This window comes from Protopterus annectens, chromosome 8.part0 (genome assembly GCF_019279795.1).
Source record: "Protopterus annectens isolate FY-2018-M chromosome 8.part0, PAN1.0, whole genome shotgun sequence".
NCBI lineage: Eukaryota > Metazoa > Chordata > Ceratodontiformes > Protopteridae > Protopterus > Protopterus annectens.
Genome location: NC_056741.1, coordinates 1,660,430,814 through 1,660,448,362, shown reverse-complemented (window position 1 = coordinate 1,660,448,362; position 17,549 = coordinate 1,660,430,814). Strand labels below are relative to the sequence as shown.

Sequence of the window (17,549 nt, the reverse complement as noted above, 5' to 3'; positions counted from 1 at the left end):
TAAACCCCCTCCATGACTTAGGACACCCACTCTTTTTACCTGGATCTACTTGACTCCATCAAGGTACCCCCTAACACCCTGATCCTAGGTGACTTCAATTACCCTACCATAGACTGGATGATCTATTCTTGCACTAATGCACTGTCTCAATGATTCCGCGACTTCATCAATTCTAACACACTAGACCAGCTTGTTTCATCCCCCAGAAGGGGAGATAACATTCTGTACTTGGTTCTTACCAACATGGGTGACTGCTGCACCACTCCCATAGTATGTTCTTCCCTGGTGAGATTAGATCATCGGACTGTCTCATTTGAAGTTTATCTTCCACCCCCCCAGCCATAATCAAGCTAAAAAACTTTTCAAAAGCTGACTGTAACTGCATAAGGGAAGGTATATGTGGCTTCACACCACCGCCCCCATCACAGAATGCAGACAAGTATGCTGAACAGTATGCCAGTGCAGTATACAAGCATCTGTACAACTGCATGGACTCAGCCATACACAATAGAACTAAACCCTGCTTCTCAAGGAAACACAAACCTGTTTGGTGGGCATCCACGATCAACAGGCTTTACAACAAAAGGAAGAAACTGTTGTCCAAGGGTAACACAGAACAAATTCCAAATTGGAAAAACTCCCTCCTTAGCCTCAACAAGCAAATTAGATCACTAGTGAAAACCTCCAAGGCCAATTATGAATCAAAACTAGCCTCCATAACAAAGGGAAATCATAAAGTTTTCTTCAGTTACATCAGAAACCTCCATGGCAAAGCCCAGGTTTGTTCCGAATTAGTACTTAACAATATCACTTACACTGATCCTGTTGACCTAGCCAACCTGGTAGGAGAAAGGTTCACTGGAAACTTCACTCCCCCTGTCCCCCCAAAAGGCCCTTTCGACATCCCCGATACTTGTCCTGCACCTCACATCTCCATAGATCTAGTGTTACATGCCCTATCCAAGGCAAAAACACAGCTTCCATGGGACCTGATAGTATCCCAGGATGTGTTCTGCACCATCTCCAGCAAGAGCTGGCTTTGCCTTTGAGCAGTCTATTCAACCACACCCTAAGTACTGGCTTCATTCCAGCAGAGTGGAAAACTGCCATTGTAATCCCCTTGCACAAAGGTGGTGCCACTATTGACTCTGGAAACTATCACCCCATTAGCTTGACAAGTCTGATCTGTAAAGCCTTGGAGCATATTATTATAAGGACATAGGCAATCTCCAAACACTTGACACTGCCCAGTTCGGATTTGTCAAGGGCAGATCTTGCCTGTCGAACCTGGTTGACTTCTTTGAGACTGTCACCAAGGCCCTGGATGAGGGAAAGTCAGTACATATAGCTTACCTTGACTTGGCCAAGGCCTTTGACACAATCTCCCACTCAGGCATCATCGAAAAGCTAACACAACTTGGCATAAACCCCTATCTCATCAGGTGGCTGGCCAACTCACTCACCGACAGGATGTTCAAAGTCAAAATAGATGCTTCCACCTCTGATAGCAGACCTGTCACTAGTGGAGTTTCCCAGGGATCTGTCCTGGGACCACCTACTGTTTGGCATCTATTTCTCAGAGGTCCAGGTGAAAATAAAAGGCCTGTGGCTGACCAAGTTTGCAGATGACTGTAAGTTGATTGCTGTCATTGACTCCCCAAATGATGTTAATATACTGCAAGAGGGTCTCACAGCAACTAATGACTGGTGCCAAAGTCATGGCCTCAAGCTAAATGCAAAAAAAGTATCATCATTCCATTTGGACAAAACATGACCCCTGTTGATTACCACATCATTGTCAACCCCCTAAGCACATAACCTGTGGTGAGACAGCTGGGCACTCAGGTTGATAACAACCTCACGTTCAACCATCATGTAGTGCAGTGGTCAGAAAAGCCTTTTACTTGGTTCAACTCATCCGTAAATGGATTATATCCAGAAAAAAGGAGGTTATTACCTCGATATACTCCTCCTTCATTAGACCAATAAGTGAGTATAATGCCCCGTTTGGGATGTACATCTCCAAACATCTGCACCAACGGGAAAGGCCACTGAAATACCTCACAAAAAGAATCCATGGCCTCCAACACCTGTCCTATGCAGACAGGCTCAAATCACTATAACTCTACTTGGTAGTGTACAGATTGCTCAGAGGTGATCTGTGTCTCACTTACAAGGCAATCTTGGACCCTGCCCTACTAGATATGCTCCATATCCATAAATCTAACTCCTCACACACTACTCACTCAAAAGGCCTGAATCTAATACATCAACAAAACCTGCTGGAGAGACAGGTTTGTCTCCCAGAGGCTGCCCCATCTCTGGAATAGACTTCCCATACACGTCAAACAGAGCACCTCTCTGACCCTCTTCAAGAGCAACCTTGATGAGTGAATGGGAAACCACAAATTTGTCCCAGGGGTTCTACCTGTGTCCCTCAATGACAGGTGCTGACAGAATTCTCTTTTTTTGGGATAAATTATTGGCTAGGCTTGAAAGGGCCAGAGGCCATTAGCCTAGTAGCCTCCTATGATACTATGATCCTATGACAAAATGTCAGTGGCAAAAGCATGGACCATAAAAGGATGATCATGGAAATGTTGACAAGCAACTGTGCATACATGAGGAAAATCCTTGCCGTATGCAAAACAAACAACAGGAACAAAAAATATAGTAACTCCAAGATCACACAATCCCTGGGGAAAGGGAATATTAACCTACCCTGGGATTGTTTGATCCAGCATACCTGCCGACTATCTACATACGTATGTTGACCAAATGTGATTAATTATACAGATGTGAACCACATAGCATTTTAACCAAATGCCCAAGTCTCATGTAGATATGTATGTGTGTGTGTGTGTGTGTGTGTGTGTGTGTGTGTGTGTGTGTGTGTGTGTGTGTGTGTGTGTGTGTGTGTGTGTGTAGATATATAGATATATATATATATATCATCTATATCTATATTTATTATATTTATCTATATCTGTCTATATATATAGAGAGATGTAGGTATATGTGTATAATATGAAATCCAAATCCATATTCATACAAACTGCTTCGTGGTTTGAAAATAGTACAATGAATTATAAGTCAGACACTAAAAATCTATTAAGCATAAAGTTAAGTTAAACATGCTGCCCTGTTAAAAAAATAAACAGTTTTTATATACCCTCAAATGTACTTATATACAATCATGATTCAATAAGAGAATACAGCCTTTATTAGCTAATTCTGCAAAGAGGAGGCAGAAGAGAAAAAAAAAACTGCTTTGCTAGATAACTATGAAACACATCAATTAAATATAAAGAATATGATGAATTGCTTGATATTACTGTGAAAGTACTCGACTGATTACTGAGTGGTACAAACAAAATGGTGCCGGTTTATGTTAAGAATTGTGCAGTTTTGTATTCATTAAACATCAAATGGGTTATTGTTTATAATTAAACATGATTAAACAAACTTACAAATAAGGAAAACAAAGCAGAATAATATAAACAGTTAAAAATAATAAAATATAAAAAAGTACCTGGAAGGCTTCTGGGATTATTTATAATCATACATGCATCAAAATAATGCAATCACAGCAATGCTGTTTTGCTGTCAATGTTTATAAGTGCCAACAAGAAGAAAACAGCTTGTCAAGATATTGATGGGATTTTCAGGCAAAAGCAAGTTATTTTTTGAAGAAAGTATTTAAACTGCAGTTGCAAGCATGGTTTAATGTTCACACTGTATTTAAAGTTCATTGGAGCAAAATGGAGTTTTAAAACTGCAAGTAAAGTTGCGTAAAGTTAGGACAACTCAGTAAAATATCATATTGTCATCTATCATTGAATTACATTTGTTGACTCACCAAAAAACAATATTATTAATTACAAAAACATATATCAATATTATAATTGGGTTTAAAGTGGAGTAGTTTGAATCAAAGTGTTAATTTTGGCTGAGAAAATTACCTGTAATGGCAAACAGTATTATTGTCAATAATATGCGTTATATATTAGAAGAGAAAAAAACTCCTTTTCTTTTATATTGTATTATTATATAAGAACAGATGTCAGCTTAATAGTAGCACAGTGTAAAGAGCTATGAAATTGTATGTGTAAATGAACTTTTATAGCAAGAGAGAAACAGAGGAAATGGAGGATCAGTATTAAGAAGTGAAACAGAATGTTTTAGGATATGTAGGAGGAAGAAGAGGGAGATTATCTATTTATTTACTATTTGCTCACCAGGTAAATGGACTGGTCTATTTACCCTTTTCAGCTATGACCTAAGTTCAAAGAGCAGAAAATACATCATGGTTTATCAAGTATTTAGTATACAAAAAGGGGATAGGAGGCATCTTTCTTTTTGCATTGTGCAGTATCTTTAAAACTGTTGAGAGAGCCTTCTCTAGACTGATACCTGCTTCCTGGAACCACCTGCTTACAGACATCAAATATTTAGCAACCATTAAAAGCTTCAAAGAGCCTGTTAAAGAACAGCTCTACTGAATCTATCTGCATCTCCTACCATATTAATGGATAGGTGACTTACCATCCCATGTCATGAACACTTGAACATGTTTAATAAATATTTCTCAGCCTCTTAATGTGGCATCTTTTCTGCAGATATCTCCCATGCATATAAGAGTTTATGTACTGTATGTATGACTACACTATATTTTACGCACATCTTAGCTTGCATTTTGTATATACCTTTGTTTCAATGCACTGTGAATGGATCTTTTAATATTACTCTATTTGCATTCAATCTTACTATGTTCTGAAATTTTCTATGTACTTGTTTTTTATACAGTAATGTTGACTGATAAACTGTGATGTATTTTCTACTCTTTGAGCTTGGGTCATGGCCAAAAGGGGTCAGTAGATCAGTTCACTTACCTGGTGAACAAATAAATAAATAGTTTACCTCTCTCTCTTCTTCCTCCTACCTGTACTAAAACATTTTGTGTCACCTCTTAATACTGATCCTTCATTTCCTCCTTTTCTCTCCTTCTACCAAGTTCTTTTCTAAATATGTTACATAGCTCATTACATCATGTTGCTCTGCTTAAATTTTGTATGCATGTTGATTAATTGCATCTCCCTGTTTACTATGCTCTTTATGTAATGTCATAATTTTTTCCAAAGCCTTTCTCCTGAGGTCCCCACTGAAAAGGGCTAACTTTCAGCCCATCCAGACTATCCTAGCAAACAAATGTGATAAATAAATAATTTAATTAACACAGAATTTATGTAAATGTGACAAATCCATACAAACACCAGAATATGCATTGCTGATAGAGAAAGAGGATATTAGCAATTATCTAGTTCTGTGAGAATCAGTTATTGTATGCCCCCCTTTATATAAATCAGTCTAATTAAATTAAGGGATTATATGGAGAATTATAATGATGACTCAGATTTTGTTGTATTTTGTATTACTTTATTGCCTTTTTATATTTTGAATACTGTGATTTGTTTTCTTTACCTTGTGTTTCACTTGTATTCTGCTTTTAACTGCATATTAAAACTTCAAAAGAGACCACATCTCTGTCTCTTGTGAGTCAGGCAGAAATTAGAACTGATCAATTAAAGACTCATACATAAGACAAAAGAGGTCACTTTAGGTTAATCATTTGTGAACTGAAGGGGTGGAACTAGGAACTAAACCTTCTATTTAAGGGGTAAAATAAAACATTTCCGAGCTTTACTAGAAAGGCTCACCCAGACTCTGCTACACTTTGCTGTGAAGGAAAGGTTAGTTTGCTTTTAATTGTTGTATTTTGTATTACTTTATTGCTTTTTTATATTTTGAATACTGAGATTTGTTTTCTTTACCTTTTGTTTTACTTGTATTTTGTTTTTAACTGCATACTAAAACATCAAAAGAGACCACAGCTCTGTCTCTTGTGAGTCAGGCAGAAATTAGAACTGATCAATTAAGGACTCATACATAAGATAGAAGAGGTCACTTACGGTTAATCATTTGTGAATTGAGGGGGTGGAGCTAGGAACTAAACCTTATATTTAAAGGGTAAAATAAAACATTTCTGAGCTTTACTAGAAAGGCTAACCCAGACTCTGCTATACTTTACTGTGAAGGAAAGGTTAGTTTGCTTTTTATTTGTTGTATTTTGTATTACTTTATTGAATTTTTATATTTTGAGTGCTGTGGTTTGTTTTCTTTACCTTGTGTTTTACTTGTATTCTGCCTTTAACTGCATATTAAACCTTCAAAAGATACCACAGCTCTGTCTCTTGTAAGTCAGGCAGAAATTAGAACTGATCAGTTAAGGACACATACATAAGACAGAAGAGGTCACTTTGGGTTAATCATTTGTGAACTGAGGGGGTGGAGCTAGGAACTAAACCTTCTATTTAAGGAGTAAAATAAAACATTTCCAAGCTATACTAGAAAGGCTCACCCAGACTCTGCTACACTTTACTGTGAAGGAAAGCTTAGTTTGCTTTTTATTTGCTGTATTTTGTATTACTTTATTGCCTTTTTATATTTTGAATACTGTGATTTGTTTTCTTCACCTTGTATTTTACTTGTATTCTGCTTTTAACTGCATATTAAAACTTCAAAAGAGACCACAGCTTTGTCTCGTGTGAGTCCGGCAGAAATTAGAACTGATTAAGGACTCATACATAAGGTAAAAGAGGTCACTTAAGGTTAATCCTTTGTAAATTGAGGGGGTGGAGCTAGGAACTAAACCTTCTATTTAAGGAGTAAAATAAAACATTTCTGAGCTTTACTAGGAAAGGCTCACCCAGTCTCTGCTACACTTTGCTGTGAAGGAAAGGTTAGTTTGCTTTTTATTTGTTGTATTTTGTATTACTTTATTGCCTTTTTATATTTTGAATACTGTGATTTGTTTTCTTTACCTTGTGTTTTACTTGTATTCTGTTTTAACTGCATATTAAAACTTCAAAAGTTACCACAGCTCTGTCTTTTGTGGGTCAGGCAGAAATTAGAACTGATCAATTAAGGACTCATACATAAGATAGAAGAGGTCACTTATGGTTAATTATTTTTGAACTGAAGGGGTGGAGCTAGGAACTAAACCTTCCATTTAAGGGGTAAAATAAAACATTTCTGAGCTTTACTAGAAAGGCTCACCCAGACTATGTTATACTTTACTGTGAAGGAAAGGTTAGTTTGCTTTTTATTTGTTGTATTTTGTATTACTTTATTGCCTTTTTATATTTTGAGTGCTGTGATTTGTTTTCTTTACCTTGTGTTTTACTTGTATTCTGCTTTTAACTGCATATTAAAACTGCAAAAGAGACCACAGCTCTGTCTCTTGTGAGTCAGGCAGAAATTAGAACTGATCAGTTAAGGACTCATACATAAGATAGAAGAGGTCACTTAAGGTTAATCATTTGTAAACTGAGGGGATGGAGCTAGGAACTAAACCTTCTATTTAAGGGTTTTCTGAGCTTTACTAGAAAGGCTCACCTAGACTCTGCTATACTTTGCTGTGAAGGAAAGGTTAGTTTGCTTTTTATTTGTTGTATTTTGTATTACTTTATTGCCTTTTTATATTTTGAATACTGTGATTTGTTTTATTTACCTTGTGTTTCACTTGTATTCTGCTTTTAACTGCATATAAAATCTTCAAAAGAGACCACAGCTCTGTCTCTTGCAAGTCAGGTAGAAATTAGAACTGATCAGTTAAGGACTCATACATAAGACAGAAGAGGTCACTTACGGTTAATCATTTGTGAACTGACAGGGTAGAGCTAGGAACTAAACCTTCTATTTAAGGGGTAAAATAAAACATTTCTGAGCTATACTAGAAAAACTCAGCCAGACTCTGCTACACTTTACTGTGAAGGAAAGCTTAGTTTGCTTTTTATTTGTTGTATTTTGTATTACTTTATTGCCTTTTTATATTTTGAATACTGTGATTTGTTGTCTTCCCCTTGTGTTTTACTTGTATTCTGCTTTTAACTGCATATTAAAACTTCAAAAGAGACCACAGCTCTGTCTCTTGTGAGTCAGACAGAAATTAGAACTGATTAAGGACTCATACATAAGGTAAAAGAGGTCACGTAAGGTTAATCATTTGTGAACTGAGGGGATGGAGCTAGGAACTAAACCTTCTATTTAAGGGGTAAAATAAAACATGTCTGAGCTTTACAAAAAAGGCTCACCCAGACTCTGCTATACTTTACTGTGAAGGAAAGGTTAGTTTGCTTTTTATTTGTTGTATTTTGTATTACTGTATTGCCTTTTTATATTTTGAATACTGTGATTTGTTTTCTTTACCTTGTGTTTTATTTATATTCTGTTTTTAACTGCATATTAAAGATTCAAAAGAGACCACAGCTCTGTCTCTTGTGAGTTAGCAGAAATTAGAACTGGTCACTCAACGACTCATACATAAGATAGAAGAGGTCACTTACGGTTAATCATTTGTGAATTGAGGGGGTGGAGCTAGGAACTAAACCTTCTATTTAAGGGGTAAAATAAAACATTTCCGAGCTTTACTAGAAAGGCTCACCCAGACTCTGCTACACTTTGCTGTGAAGGAAAGGTAAGTTTGCTTTTTATTTGTTGTATTTTGTATTACTTTATTGCCTTTTTATATTTTTGAATACTGTTATTTGTTTTCTATACCTTGCATTTTACTTGTATTCTGCTTTTTACTGCATATTAAAACTTTAAAACAGACCAGAGCTCTGTTTCTTGTGAGTCAGGCAGAAATTAGAACTAATCAATTAAGGATTCATACATAAGATAGAAGAGGTCACTTAAGGTTAATCATTTGTGAACTGAGGGGATGGAGCTAGGAACTAAACCTTTTATTTAAGGGGTAAAATAAAACATTTCTGAGCTTTACTAGAAAGGCTCACCCAGACTCTGCTATATTTTACTGTGAAGGAAAGGTTAGTTTGATTTTTATTTGTTGTATTTTGTATTATTTTATTGCCTTTTTATATTTTAAATACTGTTATTTGTTTTCTTTACCTTGTGTTTTACTTGTATTCAGCTTTTAACTGCATATTAAACATTCAAAAGAGGCCAGAGGTCTGTCTCTTGTGGGTCAGGCAGAAATTAGAACTGATCATTTAAGGACTCATACATAAGACAGAAGAGGTCACTTATGGTTAATCATTTCTGAACTGAGGGGGTGGAGCTAGGAACTAAACCTTATATTTAAGGGGTAAAATAAAACATTTTTGAGCTTTACTAGAAAGGCTCACCCAGACTCTGCTACACTTTGCTGTGAAGAAAAGGTTAGTTTGCTTTCTATTTGTTTTATTTTGTATTACTTTATTGCCTTTTTATATTTTGAATACTGTGATTTATTTTCTTTACCTTGTGTTTTACTTGTATTCTGTTTTTAACTGCATATTAAAAATTCAAAAGAGACCACAGCTCTGTCTCTTGTGAGTCAGGCAGAAATTAGAACTGATCAATTAAGGAGTCATACATATGATAGAAGAGGTCACTTATTGTTAATCATTTGTGAACTGAGGGGGTGGAGGTAGGAAATAACCTTCTATTTAAGGGGGTAAAATAAAACATTTCTGAGCTTTACTAGAAAGGCTCACCCAGAATCTGTTATACTTTACTGTGAAGGAAAGGTTAGTTTGCTTTTTATTTGTTGTATTTTGTATTACTTTATTACCTTTTTATATTTTGAATACTGTGATTTGTTTTCTTTACCTAGTGTTTTACTTGTATTCTGCTTTTAACTGCATATTAAAACTTCAAAGGAGACCACAGCTCTGTCTCTTGTGAGTCAGGCAGAATTTTTTCCCTACCCTCCCACCCTGTTACTGTTGTTTTCTTAAATGCTACTGTTTTTCTAGTTGCCTGCCTCTTATGTTAATTTGACCATACATCTCATTTCATCTCTGCTTTCACTGGCTTGTGTGAGTAAGCACATAGTTATCATTGTGTGAAATTACTCCCCTTCAACTATTGAAATGTATTGGCCATCCTACTGTATTCCATAGTACCAAAATACAAAAGGAAACTCCCCCTTTCAATCTATTTGCTGTTTTAAAAATAGAGACTCTCCACTAAAACTTATCTTTTTAGACAGGTAAAACTTAATTTACCTACTTTCTCATCTAATTTCTCTAGTGCATTCTGCAGTGTTTAGGATAAACCATTTTTTTCATCTTAACTTTAAGCATCCCTGTGACTAGCACTTGCTCTAATACCTGCTGCAAAACACTAGGAAACCTTAAACTGATACAAGCACTCAACTCTCCTTGTTAATAAGGAGACATTAATCCTAGGCACTAAGCCTATAATTGCAAATTACCTATCTAAGGTAAGGGAAAACAGCTCTTGTACTTTACAAAAAAAGCACCAAACCAGGCATGTCCAAGGGTCAGCTTCCGATGATTTCTCCTGTCCACCTGGTAAATCTGCGCATACTGGGGCAATGCAGCAATTGCCTCATGTACATAGATACCCATATCCTCCTACCACCCAACATGACAACCTGTGAGAGATGTACTTACATAGCCAAATTGGAAGCAAAGCTCTCTCCACCCATGATTGTGCTAGACAGTCAAGAGGAGAAGGTTAACACCCGCACTACACCTCAAGCAACACATAGCCCTTCTAAATCCACACCACCAACACCCACACATAGCAACACTAAATCAACATATGTGGAGGCCCTTACCTGTAACCTGCCCAAGCAACAAGGACCTCTGAAGCAGAAATGCAAACAGATACCAATCTCAACCAAAGTGTCACCTAGCTCACAACACCAGTTTGCCACCCAGTAACAGCCCCTAAGGCAAGACAACGTACCTAACACTTAAGTCATAGGTGACTCTATAGGCAGACTGATGTCTCACTCACCAGGCAGAACAAGGAGAAAATTACAGTCAGCTGCCTGTCGGGTGCCAGGATCCACCACATAACGCATGCTCTCCACAACAAGTAAAAATATGACCTTGTCATAGTCCATGTTGGAGTGAATGACTTGAGACATACCTCCCTGGACTACATGAAAAGAGACATGGAAGAGCTCTCGGATCATGTGGCCAAGGCAGGTATGACCCCAGCCCTGAGCAGCATCCTGCCTTCGCCCAGAATGATACCACAATATAAGAACAAAATAATTGACTTCAACAATTGGCTAAGCTTCTGGTGTCATTCAAAGAGGATCCAGTATCTGTCTGCCTGGGATGACATGATCGACAGACCACAATGCTTTGCCAGAGATGGTCTGCACCTGTTGCCCCTGGGATTCAGGTTACTGGCTAAAGCTGTTGCCACCCCTATAGTGCCTTTTTTAGGCAAAGTTCAAAGGACAAAACCACCACCGTAACAGGTACAAGCATGCAAAATCTGAAGGTAATGCTACTCAATGCTAGAAGTGTAAACCTAAAAATGCACTCTCTCGAGGCACTCCTAAAAATGGAGAACATTGATATCTGTGCAGTATCTGAGATGTGGCTCAAGGCTCCAGAGATCACCCCTGCAATACCAGGCTACAACTCTTACCACACTTTTCGGCCACCAAACCAGGATCGAAACACTAAAGGTGGAGGAGTGCCCATATTCACCAAGGATATTCACACCACCAGGCTAGTTGCCCAACACAATGCATCTGAAATTCTCCAGGTTCAACTAAAATTAGGTAAGACTGCAATCCAAATTGTGGCTTGCTACCGATCCCCCACCATGCTCCAAGATTCTCACTACACCTTTCTAAACATACTGGAAAATATTAATATACAACCAAACACCCTAATACTGGGTGATTTCAACTACCCTGCCATTAACTGGGAAAACTACTCATATACCAACACCTTTGCCTATCAGTTCTTGGAATTCATGAATTCCAATGTCCTGGGACAACTAATCCATAGTCCCACCAGGGGCTCCAATATCCTAGACCTGGTCATTACCAACATGGGAAATCAATGCCCCACACCTATGGTCACCCCCTTGTTGGTCAAGTCAGACCATAAGCTAATCACCCTTAACATCCACATCCCACCCCCACTCCCTAGTAAGGAAACCTCCATAAAAAACTTTTCCAAAGCTAACTTCTTGCTACTCAAGTCAGAAGTGACAAACTTCATGACACCCATACAGATGGGAACTGAAAGTTCAACTGCTGAGTCCTACACTATGGCACTGTACGAGCACATCCACTCATGCATGAATTGTGCCATCCCAAATAGAACCAAGATGCTCTCTTTCAAAAAAAGGAAGCCAATCTGGTGGTCCGCTGCCATAAACAAACTTTACAACAAAAGGAAGAATCTGTTGCAGAAAAGAGGAAAATCCCAGAATGCAAAAACTCCCTTACCAGCCTCAGTAAGAGGCTGAGATCTCTCATAAAATCCTCCAAAGCTAGTTACGAAAATAAAATTGCCAAAGATTCCAAAGGCATCCACAAAGCATTCTATAACTATGTCAAGAATCTAAATGGCAATGGTCATATCTGCCCTGAGCTACAACAGAATGGCATTAAATATATTGATCCCAAGGATATTGCCAATATCCCGGCAGATCGATTCAGTGCCAACTTTACCCCCCTCTCACCCCCTAAATGGCCCATCTCAATACCAGAAGATTGCCAAATTCTGGTAATAATGGACACACAGGTAAAAAAACGCACTTTCCAAAGATAAGAATACAGCATCCATGGGACCAGATGACATCCCAGGCTGTGTACTACATGAACTACAAAATGAACTGGCATCTCACCTAAGTGTCATGTTTAATCATACCCTCACCTCAGGCTTTGTGCCCACTAAGTGATGCACAGCTACAGTTATCCCACTACACAAGGGGGGGGGTCCACCATGGATCCCGGGAACTACCACCCCTTCAGTCTGACGAGCCTGATCTGCAAGGCCATGGAATGTATTATCACGGAACTTATAGACAAAGACATTGGCAACCTTCAAACTCTGGACCCCACCCATTTTGGGTATGTGAGGGGCTGATCTTGTCTCCTGAACCTGATTGACTTCTTTGAATCAGTCTCCAGAGCCGTGGATGAGGGTAAGGCGATCCACACAGCCTATCTGGACCTCACCAAGGCCTTTGACACCATCCCCCAATCGGGAATCATAGATAAACTTACTATGCTGGGCATTAATCCCTACATCACTCGATGCATTGCCAACTGGCTTACTAACAGAACCCACACTGTAAAAGTAGCTGACTCCAAATCCAGCTCCAGACAAGTGACAAGTGGAGTATCTCCGCGTTCAGTCCTGGGACCGTCTTGTTTGGCATCTACTTCTCTGAAGTACCGGCCAACACTAAGGGACTCTGGCTAACAAAGTTCACAGATGACTGCAAACTGGGAGCCATTATTGAATCCCCAAATGATGTGGATACTCTACAAAATGGCCTTACAAAAACAGATGATTGGTGCCAGAGCCATAGGCTCAAGCTCAATGCCAAGAAATGTATAGTTATCCCCTTTGGGAAAAAACATGTACGTGTGAATTACCACATAGGTGGCAGTACACTAAACACCAAAAATGTCATAAGAGACTTTGGGACACAGGTGTACAGTCATCTCACCTTCGATAACCATATCACCACAGCAGTCAGGAAATCCTTCTATGTGTCACACCTCATCACTAAGGGCTTTTCATCCTTGTCCCACTGTACTCATCCCTCATTAGACCCATTATAGAATACAATGCCCCATTTGGTATGTACCTCTCAAGACATCTGCAACAAGTGGAAAGGCCGCAGAAATACCTCACTAAAAGAATCACAGGCCTAAAGCAGATGCCATATGCTGACCGCCCTAAAGGACTCCAGCTATACTCTGTCACATATCGTCTACTCAGAGGCGATCTCTGCTTAACATACAAGGCCGTGTCAAACCCAGAGCTGTTGGACATGGTACACTTAAAGAAATCCCAATCCCTCAGAGCCACATGCTCCAGGGATCTAAACCTTGTCATTACAATAAACAAAACGTGCTGGAGGGATAGGTTCTTGACCCAGAGACTCCCCAGCCTCTGAAATAGACTGCCCATACATGTCAACCAGAGTGCCTCTTTGACCCTCTTCAAAAGGAACCTTGACGATTGGATGGGAGAAAGGAAATTCACCCCAGGGATCACGTCAGTCACCCTGCTAGACAGGGTTCAGGGAAGTAAATAGTGTGGGAAGAAATAGCCACGGATTTGTTATGGCTAGGCTTGTATAGCCTAGTACCAACCTATGAACCAATAAGATGGCTTCTGTCAGTTGTGATTATGCTCATAATGGATTTGCTGTAACATTCATTGTACCAGAACGTATGTGAGAAAGAAAAAATATTAATTTATTTGTCTTTTTTTAATGCTTCATACTATATTTCCAGTCTTGTTTTCCACTCCACATCTTCAGTAACTTGTGATACTGTATTCTTCTGTATATGGGCTGATACTTCTTCCTAAGAATCAAACATTTTAGTACATTCTGTTATAGACATCTTTATTCTTGCAGTGTACAAAAATAAGCTTTAATTCCATTCTTTTTCAGATCTTTTGTTAAAGGCTGACAACTTTTTCTTGTGCTTATTACTTTAGAAGAATACTGATTGTCATACCTGACATATTGTTCACCAGTTTTGAGAGGAGGATTAACCATGTCATTTTTAATATAGCGGTCCTTTCTCTAGCCTCGACATGCTCGATGTGGTATAATATTTTTCCTTGTTGAAGAAGATATCAATGATCTAGATGTTCTCTTGATACCAAAAGATACACTCTGGTATGTTTAGATTTTTGTGTAACCAAGATGTTAAGAAACTTACTCTATTTTCTCCTTCACAGTCTTTGAATATGCTGTATATTATCATATTATTACGTCTAAGTCTATTTTCCATCTCATCAACCTTTTTGAGTAACCAGTCATTCTGTTTTGGTAAAAAGTCTATGTCTTACCTTCTGATATTCTTCCTACAAAACCATTTAAAGTTTCCTCAGTACAAAAAGATTTGGATAGTTTGTTGCTTATACAGGTTTTCAAGAATATATTACTGTATGTATACTATTGTACTATCTAATTATTGTGTATTGCTTGAATGTCTGTGGAGCTTTTCTCCCCGGGCCTCTGCTGAAAATGGACTTCTGGCTCAGTCAGACTTTCCCAGTAAATAAATACATAAATAACTAAATAAATAATATCCATTTTTTTTAAATACTTTTTCTTTAAATGAATCCAGTTCTGAGTCAAGCGTATCTATTTTTTTAGAGATGTCCTGCAGAGTGGCCACAAGAGACCAAATTTCCCTCTTCTTATAGTATCCTTAGAAATTGTGTTAAAGTAGCTCATTTTGTAGTAAAACCCTTCTGAAACTTAAAGACTTCTTTCTGACAGAAAACTTTCAAAATTTGAATAAATCAATGAAAAAGTAATATTCCTTGGTTCTTAAATAATATATTCTACTATAAATTCTAAGTGGTAAGTTGATTTTGACAAGATTATCTGTCTGAATGTGATATACTGTTACGGAGCTGCTTTCAGATGTTGCTTTCACTCTGCCATATTGGTCATGCCCCCAGTATTGCAGAGACATTTGAAAGCAAATATATCCCTTTAATTTTTCAGATGTATTTCATCAAATCTGATCCACTCTGATACTGTATCAAGTTAGGATGCTTAATAAATAGCAGAGAGAGAGAGAGAGAGAGAATATTTGATTTAATCTCCATGAGATCTGTAGTGTAGTTGATATCTCTAGATCTTCTGTGTGCATATGATATACCCATCCCTCAGCAACCTATTTATAATTAAGGCTATTTACCTGGGGTTCCTATTAAAACCACAAACTCTTGAAATTGCGAATGGCATATGGTCGACACCATATGATTGAAATTTCAAGCGATCGAAGGTTAAACGTAATGGCGCCGTTTGGTGCAGAATGGGAGAATTTCCCTTTTCTGCACTGAAGTGCGATCTCAGAGTTGATATATTTAAGTAGGAGTGATGGAGGGTGCAGGGGGGCTTGCTCCCCTGCCTGCACTGTTAATGTAATTTTTTTTGGTTTTATTATATATTCGAACTTTTAAACTTCGATCATATGTTGTTGAACATATGGTATTCGACATTTATAAAGTTTGAATATATAGTATAGAACCTTTACCTGATATATCACAATGGATAGTTAAAAGGTAGCATGCTTTGTATAACACTTAATGATATTGCATCAGCATGCCGCAGCTGTAAACTGCTGTTTTACATTACATTACATAGATTTGTAGCACCCTATCTTTGTGAATACGTGACCTGCTAAATGTGGAGCATGTACAGATCTCATGCCCACTTTCCATGAAGCAGCAATAATTGATATTGGAACCTTGAAATCCATTTTCTTATTATGTTCATTGTGTTTTGCTCTCTGTTGTTTAGGCAGTTTGGTTGCATATGGGTTTTCTCATTTCAGGGTTTCTGCTTGCTGGAATCTCCTAGTGGTTTTAAATGCAGTTGCAGTTCAGTTTGCTGCTTATTAGTACAGAGTGCTATAGATGCAGTGAGGGAACTGAAATTTTTTGAATTGGTTTTACCCTTTACCAATAGCTGTGTGACGACAGAGTTAGTGCATTTAGGTAGGGAGGCCTATATCCCTATGTTGGGGGATAGAAATATTTTTTTGTTCTACATTTTTTTATTTCTATATTACAGATTCAACTTTAAATAATTCTGTTTTACAGCATTCTTTTATGTGACATCAGCCTGTAAAAATGTATGGAAAAAAATGCTAAAATCATTGTTTGACGTTATTTCTACTGTTAGTGTGTTTTTACACATAAAGGTCAAAATACAAATAGGATGAAAGTATACTGAATTATGATGTGTTTGAGTCCTTGAGCATGTGAAGGCAAACATTTGACTTTTGTGTCATTTTGTTGACAGTACAATAGCGGGAAACGTTCAGAGTCTGGGGTGAGACTACTTTGCATAAGCATAACCTTGGCAGCCAATATTTTGAAATGAAAAATAAGCTCAACTGCTTTGAAGAAACTACTTTTATTTGAAAATCATATATGTACATTTCTTGAAATTATTTTTTCTGTTTATAAAGCATTATATGAATTTAACTGTAGACCAAAGAAATGCATTATATTGTAATTATTCTGCAGAATAAGAATGAAAAAGTTATCATTTAGTTGTTTTTTTTTTGTGGGGTAATGAAGCTTATCAATTGAGTGACTATCTCTGTCTGTTGATTCTTTTTAGTTCCTCCAGGCACACCAAAATGTGACATTCAGGGGTCTCACTATGTTGGATCAAATATCACCTTGACCTGCCGCTCATCATCTGGAAAACCGGTACCCACATTCAAGTGGGAGAGGAACCAAGAAATATTTTTTGCACCAACCCTAGGTAATAATTTATTTTCCTTTACAGGTCATAGTAATTCTATGTTTTCTTCTTGAACACTGTGGTATGCATTTGTATGGAGTTGTTAACTTTTCAAAATTTGAAATCGTGTTTTAGGCTTCTTATATGCCTTAGAAATTGTGGTGTTTCTAATCATAATAATCTTCCTGTCTTTCTTAGACAAAAACTTTTACATGTGCCTCCATGCTGAACAAATCTTCAGA

The 17,549-nt window shown here is 37.7% G+C and overlaps 1 protein-coding gene across 1 annotated transcript in view; it reads left to right on the top strand.

The window, feature by feature from the left end:
- Positions 1-17,549, top strand: part of ESAM (endothelial cell adhesion molecule) — an 863,910-nt gene that overhangs the window by 628,709 nt on the left and 217,652 nt on the right. The window contains exon 4 of the mRNA XM_044081182.1: positions 17,182-17,328. Within this exon, the coding sequence (XP_043937117.1) occupies positions 17,182-17,328 (147 nt within the window). The remainder of the gene's footprint in view (positions 1-17,181; positions 17,329-17,549) is intronic.